At 31.0% G+C, this 12,163-nt stretch overlaps 1 protein-coding gene across 6 annotated transcripts in view; it reads left to right on the forward strand.

Moving 5' to 3' along the window:
- The window catches only part of LOC145287834 (Na(+)/H(+) exchanger beta-like), a 1,099,100-nt gene that overhangs the window by 750,906 nt on the left and 336,031 nt on the right, over nt 1-12,163 (forward strand). For all 6 annotated transcript variants that reach the window (XM_080135700.1, XM_080135702.1, XM_080135704.1 and 3 more), the window contains 2 exons: nt 5,847-5,918; nt 10,066-10,147. In XM_080135700.1, coding sequence (XP_079991826.1) covers nt 5,847-5,918; nt 10,066-10,147 — 154 coding nt within the window. The remainder of the gene's footprint in view (nt 1-5,846; nt 5,919-10,065; nt 10,148-12,163) is intronic.

Raw genomic sequence — 12,163 nt, forward strand, 5'->3', positions numbered from 1 at the left:
TTCAAATTTGTCTTATTACTGCTTTGTAAATTTACTTTTGTCTTATTACTTCTGTACAAATACAATTTAGTCATATTACTTCTTTTCGAAATTCAATTTTGTCTTTTTACTTCATTGCAAATTCAATTTAGTCCTATTACTTTTTTGCAAATAAAATTTTGTCGTATTTTCTTTTGAATAATTGGTTTACATGAGCTTTGTGTTGTTCTTTGCTAACGCTTTTCATTAACACATCGTCCAAGTAGCCTACTGTGAAATGGAACTCATTTAACATAATGTCCATAATTTGCTGAAAAATCGCCGGAGCGACTTTGACCCCAAAAGGAGGTCTGTTAAACTTGTACAATCCCTTATTGATATTAATACATAGCAGCTTTGAACATTCCTCATCGACTGGAACTTGTAAGTACGCGTCACTGCGGTCGATTTTAGAAAAAGTTTCCCTCCACTCAGTTTCGCCAATATCTCTTCAGAGCTCGGAAGAGGATAATGGTGATCTTGTAATGCCCTGCTTAAGCCTGTCGCGAAGTCGGCACAAACCCAAATCTCCTTACTCTTCTTTTTGATGTAAAACGTTGATGCAGCCCACTCACTGTGATCAATTATTCCGATGACACCCATGTTTTTGTGTCTTTCTAATTCACCGTCTATCTGTTCTATAGCGGCGTATGGAACATTTCGTTTCTTTCTAAACACTGGTTGTTCATTTACTTTTACGTCAAATTTTGCTACCGCTTTTGTACACCTTTCCAAACTGCCTGAAAATACGTCTGGGAAATTCTCTTTTAACTCCCTCTTAAGTTTTTCCGCCTCAACATCCGAATCATCAACCTTTTGGCAAAATGAGTTTAAAGGCAGATCCCATAATCTAGACTTTTCGAACAGAGTTTGTTTAGTTTTCGCATGACAAACATTCTTGGTTTTTCGGGCCTGTTCTGGAAAAAAATATTCATCAATAATTCTCCTTCGAAGGTAATTTTTTCGCCACTGACGCTTCTCGCCGTTTTATGTGATTTAATCATAGTGGGTATTCCAAGCCTCTTCCATGTCTGTGCATTAATAATGGAAATGTCAGACACACTATCAAACTGTAGCCTTACTTTCTTTTTAAACGTTTTGATCTGTACATATTTTCGGATATTTATTTCCTCAGATTCAATTTTCGTAGGTTTAATGGATGTCTTTCTACCATATTTTTTCTACAATGCTATGCTTTATGCCCTTTTCTGGTGGCAGTTGTCACATTGTTTGAATTTGTAGGGACATTCATTGTACAAATGTTTATTTCCACACCTCCAACATGGTCCAGGTGGATTTTTTCCCTGTTTCTTTCTCTGGTTATTTTTTGAAGTCGAATTTTTCTTTTGATGGACCTTATAATATGCGACATAATGATAATAGATTTCCTCTATGTCACGATTGTCTTATTTCAACGCAATAAACCGTTCACAGTTTTTAGTTAAGTATTGTAGTTTTAAATTCGGTTCGTTTTCGAGTTTGTTTAAAACACGACGCTTGATGTCTGTATTTAAGACCAGCCCTTGCACAAATATTAAACATTTAAAATTATCTGCTGATAATTTCTCCCGTTTATAATCGTCGCAATGTTTGTTCACTGTACTTGCATAAGTAGTGTAGTCGTCTTCCTCTCTTCTAGTAACATGTATACATTTGTATCGCCTATGGAAAAGAGACGTTTTGCAGAAAATAATTCTATAAGTAGCGTAACTGTTTCTTGGAAGTTCAACTCACTGGTCTTTTTTGGGAGAATAAAATTCACGAACTTTGTATGCTCGGCTGTTCCCAATTTCCTTAGCAAAAACCTCATTTTTTTCGCGTCTGACCAGGTACCACAATCCGATATAAAATTACCCTCGTATCGTCTATAACACTGGAAGAAAGTGACATCGTCTTCTGGATTATAATTCAAATTTTCAATAGCGGGCCACACAGCTGTTTGAGAAAATGCGTTATAATTATCGTCCGCTTTAGTTAACTGTGTCGCCTCAAGAATTATTCTTTGTTCCTCCTGTGTTTTCATCAATATTTCCTCGAAGCGTTTCTGTTGTTGAAGCATTTTTTTCTGCAAATGCTTGTCTTAATCTCTCTTCTCTTTCTACTTGTTGTTGAATTTGCTGCTTTTGCAATGCGATATTTTGCTCTGCCTGGAATTGGAACAATTCCAACAGTGAATCTTTGCATTTCGCATCCATCATACGAATTCAGTTTACAATTTACGCTTGTATTACAGAAATATTCCTTAGTAAAAAAATCAACCAAGTTTTCTTTCCCAATTCTTTTGTTTGAAGAACCACAGTTTAGCAGTCCTTTTGTAACTTAATTTGTTGAACGCTATATTTCTAGTCGTACTAGAAACAATCCAGCGAAATAACATTTATTAAAAAAAAATATTTGCAGACGTTTTTACGTAGCAAAAATAAAATCCGTCGCTTGAAATATCCAACGAATTTGTATGAGAAACTTTCAGGGTTTTTTTTTTACCCTCTTTGCCTTTTGCAAAAAATGACTTGATTCTTTACGTCCTTGCTAAGCACAAATGACGTACGCGAATAATTATTTTTCACTTTTGCTCTTGACAAAATCAAGCATGTTTTTTTTTTCAAATCCCCGATGTTATCGAAATAACGATAAGCTTACACGGTATTTGCTAGTTGGTTTTGGACATTTTACTTTGCAGAAGAAAATTCTTACCGTAGGAAAAAGAGCTTCTGGTGAAGAAAAAATTAACCCTTTTTCCCTTTCTAAAACACTTGATAAGTGTGTTCAATTATTAAATAATTGACAACATTCGCGTTTTTCGCTGTAAATTTTGGTAGCAAGTTTTTCCCCGTCACCAAATTACTATTGTAGTAATTAATTCGCTATTAATCCTTGCGTATCTTAATCTCTGTTGAAATAACGAAGGTGTTCTGCCGTAAAGATTTTACGAATCTTTATTTCAATCACATTTGGTGATTCTCTGCAGTGATGGTCGTTTCGATCCCTTGTCGCCAATCTGTTGTGTCGTGGAACAACAGTGAGAATAAGAACAATCAAGTCGAGATTCAGCTAAGGAACAAGTTTATTAACAAAAATGTACAAAGATAGGAAAGCGTGTATATCTGCTGGGCACTCGGTTAGCAGTTGAAGTGCAGACGCATCTCTCTTATCGGTCTTGGAATTACAAGCGCTATTCATAATCCTAATCGGTGTAATTTCGTCTGTTCAAGGATGGCCGGTATAACAGTCTAATTACTTCTTTTCAAATTTAATTGTGTTTTTTTCTTTGCAAATTCAATTTGGTCTTATTACTTTTTCAAAATTCAATTTTTTCTTATTACTTCTTTTCAAATTCAATTTTGTTTTATTACTTCTTTTCAAATTCAATTTTGTCTTATGACTTCTTTTCAAATTCAATTCAGTCTTATCACTTTTTTTAAAATTCAATTGAGTCTTTTTTTTTATTTATTTTTTTTTATTATTTTTATTACATTTTCACCCCAAACAAGGCAAATTGCCACTTTGGTGTAGGGGGCTACTATCAGGGGCAACAACTACTGGGGTACTATGTAGGGATTTGGGCAGCAAGGTGTCGGTTCACGTTACACTTGAACTTCTGCACGTCAGTACTGATGGGGAAGCAGGGACCTGGAATGGAATTCCAGAGTCTAGCGGTTCTGGGGAAGAAACTACTGGAGTAAAAAGATCTTTTACATCTAGAGATCTCTACAGTGTGGGGGTGGGATTTAGCAGCCTGTCGGGTTTGTCCAGGGTGCTCACGTCGTGGGGGCACAAGTGATTGCAGTTCGTCAGAGCATTCGCCACTAAAATACTTGTAGAAAAGGCAGAGGGATGCAACATTTCGTCGATGGGACAGAGGCTGAAGCTTAGATGCCAGTTCAGGGCCTATCAGGTTTGCGACTCTCTTTTGAACCTTGTCAAGGGGCGATAGACTAGTAGCAGATGCACCAGCCCAGATGTGGCAACAATACTCCATACATGGGCGAATGGTGGCCTTATAGAGGTACAGGATACTTTCGGGTGTTAGTAGTTTTCTAGCACGGTAGAGAGAGCCCACCTTTCTTGCAGCGGCCCTGGCAATGTCTTCAATGTAATTGTTCCAACTCATGTTTCCTGTGAATGTTAGGCCAAGGAGTTTGAAAGATGTACTCTCAGATAAAGAGTCGTTGGCCATTGCTATTGGTGGTAGAGAGGGTTTCTTGTAATTATTGAATGAAACTAGTTTAGTCTTGGCAGCATTGAATGCGACCAACCACTTTTGTCCCCATTCCACTACAGATTGGAGGTCTTCCTCTAGTGTTTCTGCCATTTCTTTAGAAATGTGTTCATTCGTCTTCCTGTCGTGCCTGCCATAGAGTGTAGTGTCATCAGCATATATACCCATCTCAGAGGCAATGTTGTCGGGGAGGTCATTTATGAATATCAGGAACAATAGAGGTCCAAGGATAGAACCCTGGGGCACCCCCGCATTTATATCATATTGTTTAGATGTACGACCATCGAGGACAACCTGGATTTTTCTCTTATCTAAGAAGGATTTAATCTTATTACTTTTTCAAATTAAATGTTGTTTTATATCGATCTTTTCTCATTCAATTTTGTCTTATTACTTCTTTTCAATTACAATTTTGTGATATTTTTTTCAAATCCAATTTTGTCTCATTACTTTGTAAATTTAATTTCGTCTGATTATTTTTTTTTAATTCAATTTTAGAAAAAACTTATGTTTCTATTTATTATTTTGGAGAGTCTTCTCATAATAGCAAAAGCAACTACAAATAATATATTCCAAAGAATTATAACTTAATAACCATTTTATTGGTTTTTCAATTAACACTGATAATCGATCAGTTTTCAAATATTTGATAAAGTCAACACTAATGTCGCTGATCTGAACATAACACGAACATCTTGTTCTAATTTGAAAAATAAACATAAACAAAAATTTATTTATTAGCAGGTTGGAAGTTCTTTGCGGTTTGTAACATTTAAATTCAATTGAACATATCTCCTTTGAAACAAAAAATTATTGATCAAAATAATAATGTATTTATGTCAGTAACGTAAAAATCTAGTGTTCTGCTGACGATGAAGTTCATCATTCATTCATTTGCTGACAGTACTTACCCACCGTAATGGTTTCGCCTGCATTAAAAGATCTGTAATCAATGAAGCCGGTTACAGACCACTAAACAGTCAGTATGACCTTATTCATCTCTGGCTTCGAGAAGTGTCGTGGAGCTTTGTGGGCGTCTAACCACTGAGCTGAGCGTCAGCGGTTGTTGTAACCTACTTTTCATCGCAAGTCACAACCCGGTCAAGAAACGGGTCGTTCTTGTTGCGTAAAAGAATGGAAGATTACACTTCGTAACGGCGTCTCTTTTGGTTGTCGTTCAATTAGTGAGGCGCCCATTTATCAAGTGTTTTTTTTTTTGTTTTTTCAATCTCTCTCAAGTGGTCGGAAATCGTCGTATATGTTTTTGGAAAGTTGTGCGTCGATTGGCTTTGACTATATGTTGTCACATCCGATGGCCGACCACTACGCTCATCGTTTGCAAGACTCTCGTCACCGCCACGAAATTTCTTAAACCAGCATTGTGCTATGTGCTCAGTAATAGTTTCTGGGTCAAACGCTCTATTGATATCGTGAGCTCTTTCAGCAGCTTTTCGGCCTAGCTTGAATTGAAATAAGAAAATTGTGTATGTTATTCAACCTTTTGAAGACATAATTGTTTAAAAACGATCGTAATTTAAATAATTAAATAAAGTTTTACAATTATTTGAGAAAATACAAAATAAGAATAAACTTTTGTTTTTTCTTTCAGTTTCACACAAATTGCATCAGAACTTCCGAAACTTTTTACTCCTCATCAATTCTTCATATACCTGCTGCCACCGTAAGTACAAAATTATCATATATCACGATTATTTCGCCGAAAACTATCACACGTTTCATGATTAAATGCAATCGTCAATCAAATTACTCGTTTAGTTGATGCCATTTGGAATAGGGACATATTTCAATGTGAAAAGTTAAAATAAAAATTATTTATTTTGTTTGAAAGTTTGCGCGACACTTTGATAGGATGTAAGTAGAATTTGTATCGCTAAGCGCCCAGATTAAATAGAGGCATGTGATTTTAGATGCATCCAAGAATATCTATAAGACACTCAGTTTAAAATATATTTTTTCTTTGACTTTCGGGCACATCACTTTCGTCACTTAATGGGCAGGTTATAAAGATTCATTTTAAGAATAGATCTCTTTAATAAAAGATAATTTCACCTGCTATTCAGCAGAAGCGAATCAGTAATTTGCTAACCTTAATCAAGTCGTCGATATCACTAGAAGGGAGCGATTGTTATATCTTAATGTTCGAAACTTGCAATCAGGTTTACATGTCATTTATCTGAACAGAGTTTCATTAAGCAAGATTTTATTTGCAACAAAAAAAAACTTTTGCAATATAAGGCAGATTCTCTATCATTGGCTTAAAAAAAAAATAATTCTGCAAGGCACGCAGAATAGATTTTTTTGTATTTTTTAACATTTTGTTTCCAAACACTTCTCTCACACCACGTCTACTGCTTTTTGCTACTGTACTAGCAGTACACTCGGCGTTGCCCAGTCGTGAAATACGCTTAAATATGATATGTTATGCGTGCAAATTTTGTATTTATTATTATTATAGATCCAATTCTTTATCCATTATTATATTGTACCTAATATCTAGTGGTAATTTCAAAAGTAAAAAAACAAAAATTTACTAGGATGGCACCTGCTAGAACCGAAACCAAAACATATAACTTCACAGTCTCATCCACTATCATTAAACCTAAAATTAAACGGATGCAAAAACCATTAAAACTAGTTGTTTAACCTATAAATGTTAATTAGCGCATGTGCAAACACAACGAGCATAGACGATTTACGCTTGACAGGGTCGTTTGTTTTTTTGTTTTTTTTGTTTTTTTAATTTGACTCCTTACCAGCTATTTTAACGGCTAAAACCGAAATTGAAAGTGTACGACAGGTTCAAATACCCTATATATCCAATTTCAAGACAAAATATTCAGAAAGGATTTTGGTAGAGACCTTTCGTACACACACCGACACGGTCACTTATACATATATATATATATATATATATATATATATATATATATATATATATATATATATCGTACTTTGGGGTAATTGCGCCAACTAAAAACAGTGCTCTTTATATGTGTGGTTGCCAAAAGAGCACTTTTAGCTAGTTGGCGCAATTACCTCAAACTGCAGTATAGTGAAAGTGACATATATATATATATATATATATATATATATATATATATATATATATATATACTAGAAGTGCAGCCTGGCTTGGCTTGGCTCGGGCCCCAAGTACTGTAAATAACTTTATATGTATATATATATACATACATATATATATATATATATATATACATATACATATATATATAGATAGATAGATAGATAGATAGATAGATAGATAGATAGATAGATAGATAGATATTCATGTTAAGTAACCTACCTCTAAAATTTAAAGTGTTTAAACCCAAAATTGGCGTAGAGGTCTGGTAGAGTTTTAAAAGTTCAAATCGTTGAACTGTTACCACTTTACAGCCAAATTTCGGGCCGAAAACCGATTAAAAAGATTTCCCCAATCTCAATTCCACTTATGTCAAATCTCCAGTCTGTAGACTAAAAATTGACAGAGTAGTTTGCTAGAGAAATGTACACAGATACTATTTCACTTTCATAGATATAATAGATAGATTAATTCACTATTCATCTCAAACCCCCAAAAATATTTGCTGTTAATTTAATAATTATTTATCAACTTATTTATTATTAATTCACTATAAATCTCAAACCCAAAATTATTTGCTTTAATTTATTATTTTTCTCAACTGCAAACTTATTTACGAATAATTCACTATTAATCTTAAATCCAAAGTTATTTGCTACTAATTTACTATTACTCTAAACTCCAAACTTATTTACTCTTAATTTAGTATTACTCTCAAACCCAAAATTATTTGCTATTAATTTGCTATTACTCTCAACACCAAACTTATTTACTATGTGCATTTTTGCTCGACTTCGCATTACGAATAAGTCACTATTAATTTCAAACCCAAAAATAATTGCTACTAATTTACTATTGTTCTTAACTCCAAACTAATTTACTAATAATTAACTATTAATCTCAAACCCAAAATTATATGCCAATAATTTGCTATTACTCTAAACTCCAATCTTATTTACACTTGATTTAGTATTACTCTCAAACCCAAAATTATTTACTATTACTCTCAACACCAAACTTATTTACTATGTGCATTTCTGCTCGACTTCGCTGGAGCCCTTTGTACTGTTCATAACTTGCCATATATGTGAATATCCTTTTATATAAAATTTCAAATGTTTAGACCAAAAATTGTCTGAGTAATTTCGTAGTGATCGCAGATTTAATGTTTGTTAACTTTGACCCCAATTTTGTCCCCTTAAACTTTATTGTTTAGGTTTTAAATCTAAATAAAGTGTTCAGTGAAAGTGATATATCTATCTATCTATTTTCTATTATCCTATAAATTCGTTTTTATTTTGTGTGCATTGATTTCATATTAAAACCTTTCTTTTTTATTTATTCAAAAAGAAAATACAATTTCCTTATATATGGCTTGTGGAATTGCATTAACTAGCAAAAGATCTAGCTCATTTGCATATTCTTTTAAAAATTCATTTTAATTAATTCCCTATTAGTTTTTTCGGTTTTCTTATGGGATGATCGTCTTTAGTTAACTATTACGTGTAAGTATATTCATGCAGATATTCTACACAGTTTATCCTTGCATAATATTTGCGTAAAACGTTTACAGGAAACACAAAATTGTTTCCATATATATTTATGTATACGTATATATTTTTGTTTAATCTATCTATCTTTCTATCTATAAAAGTGAACGTGTCCGTGTGTCTGTGTGTCTGTGTACATTTTCCTACGCAATAACTCTGTCAATTTTCATTCTACAGACTCGAAAATTGATATACAGGGTACTGAAATTTGGGAAAAACTTGGTAATCCGTTTTCGGCCAGAAATTTGGCTGTTGATGTGTCAAAGTTCAGCGATTTGACCTTTGAGAACTCTACAAAACTCCTCCGACAATTTCGGGTCCAAACACTTGAAATTTTAGATATAGGTTCCTTGGACGCGGATCTAACTTAGTAACTTAATTTGAGCTCCAAACAATAAATGTTAAGGGGTCATAATAGGGTTCAAAGTTTTAAAAAATTTTGCTCAGCATACACCTCCAAACACCCGGGCAACGCCGGGCGTATATGCTAGTATATATATATATATATATATATATATATATATATATATATATATATACTAGCAGTTCAATTCGGCTTTGCTCGGGCCCTATGTACTGTTCATAACTTTATATGTATATGTATATATATATATATATATATATATATATAAAAATATATATATAAAAAGTGTGAATATGTACGGGAATGCCTTTATATATAATGGGCTTCCTTAACTACTATAGAGAAAAGTCGGTAGAGACCGCCGAGGTCGATTTTTTAGAAACTTTAACCCCAATTTTGACACCTTAACATTTATTGTTTTGTGCTCAAATCAAATTCAAATGTTTGACCCATATCTAAATTTCCTACATTCAAAATTTTAAGTGTTTTTAACCAAAGTCTCAATTTCCCGTATGTCAAATTTCATGTCTGTAGACCGAAAATTGACAGTTATTTGGTAGGGAAATATACACAGACAGACACACAGACACACACACGGGCATGTTCACTTTTATATATATATATATATATATATATATATATATATATATATATATATATAAACTATGTTTTTATAGGTTATTTGAGCGCCCTACAACAATAAAATATACTTTCCGTAAATTACTGCTCGTAAGGATTATGACTAGTTTTAATGCAGGTCACGTCTTCTTGCACAGCGTCAATTAATTCTTTTTTTAACTTTTTTTTTCAGAATTATCCTAGAAGCATCATACAGTCTCAACGACCGAGTATTTTATGAAAATCTGGGAAGCGTTTTAATATTTGCTGTTATTGTAAGTATATAACCAGTTAATAATTCTTATTTATTAAGAAATGTTTGTATTTTAGAAAGGCATGGCTATGTGGGAAGACGTGGCCACCAGGAAAAATTAATACATGACAAAACACAAAAATAATAAAAATATATGATGCTTTACAAATAATTATCTTTTCTTACTTATTTTATTTACTTTACAAAGTGTAGACAAGTATAGACCTAATATAAGATCGCCTCTTCATCAAATTTGCTGATTCTTAGACTTTTTATAATGAAAATATAAAAAAGGTTATTTCAAGGTTTTTTATCTTTATCTACGATTCTTAATCACACGTTCATTTACGTTTTGTTTATTACAAAAGTTTTATTTGTATAAATTGCCAGATTAATTCAGTTTAAACGTTGGATACTTAAGTATGCACACGTGTAAATGTAGTTGAACAAAAAATGTACACATTTTAATAATGGTAAAATTGAAAAAATATACATTTAAATATTATTGAAATCATAAAAAGTACACATTTAAAGTAAGTTCAAAATGTACATATTTAAATAAAATCGAAATCAAAAAACGTACACATATAAATAAATTCGGAATAAAAATGACACATTTAAAGAAAGTTTGATAAAATATACACTTTTAAAGAAAGTTGAAAAATGTACACATTTAAAAATCATTTTTTATTTAAAAGCGTACACATTTACATAAAGTTAAAAACAAAGAAAATATACACATTTTATAAAAGTTGCACAAATGTATACATAAAATAATGTTGAAAAATGTACACATTTAAATAAAGTTGAAATTAAAAAATGCACACATTTAAATAAAGTTGATATAAATAATGTGCACATGCAAAAAGAAAAAATGCAACAATTTAAATAAAGTCGAAATAAAATAAACTCGAAACAAAAAATTCTATACATTTAAAAAGTTGAAATAAAAAATGTATACATTTTAACAAAATTAAAGTGAAAAATGCAACAACTTAAAAAAAGTTGAAATAAAACATTTACAAGTTTAAAAAAAGTCAGAATAAAAATGCAACAATAATGGTGAATTAAGAAAATGTACTCATTTAAATAATGTTGAAACATAAAATGTATACAATAAGGTTATAAAAATGTACACGTTTAGATAAAATTTAATTAAAAAATATATACATTTAAATAAAGTTGATATACATAATATACACGTTAAAATAAACTTAAAATAAAAAATGCACACATTTAAATAAAGTTAAATAAAAACTGTACATATTTAAATATAGTTGATATAATTAATGTTCACATTTTAATGAAGTTAAAAAATTGCACTTATTTTTTAAAAATTGAAAAATATACGCATTTGAAAAACAGTGAAATATAATATGTACATATAACAGAAAAGAAAAATATAAAATTTACACATAAAATAAAGTTAAAATATAAAATACACATATGAAATTAAAGTTAAAATATAAATTTTACACATTAAAATTAAGTTGAAATTTAAAATGTACATACAAAAATGTACAAGGATAAAATGTACACAAAAAGTTAAAATCTAAAATGTACATATACAAAAATTAAATATTAAATGTACACATGAAAAGTCGAAATATAAAATGTACACATAAAAATAAAGTCGAAATATAAAATGTACATATAAAAAAGTTAAAATATAGAATGTAAACAAAAATTAAGTTAAAATATAAATTTTATACATTAAAATAAAGTTCAAATATAAAATGTACACATTAAAATGAAGTTATAATATACATATAAAAATAAAGTTAAAATATAAAATTTACACATAAAATAAAGTTTAAGGTACATATAAAATAAAGTTTACATATATGTAATGTAAAAATAAATAAGATTATAAAATGTACTTATTTAAAAAAGTTAAATGTAAATTGTACGCATTAAATTAAAGTGAAATATAAAATGTATAGAATTAAATAAAGTTAAAATATGAGATGTTCCTTTAAATAAAGTTGAAATTAAAAATGTACACATAAAAATTAAGTTTAAATAAAAATGTGCACAT

This window comes from Euprymna scolopes, chromosome 11, assembly GCF_053919585.1.
Source record: "Euprymna scolopes isolate OS-2025 chromosome 11, ASM5391958v1, whole genome shotgun sequence".
In the NCBI taxonomy this organism is placed as follows: domain Eukaryota; kingdom Metazoa; phylum Mollusca; class Cephalopoda; order Sepiida; family Sepiolidae; genus Euprymna; species Euprymna scolopes.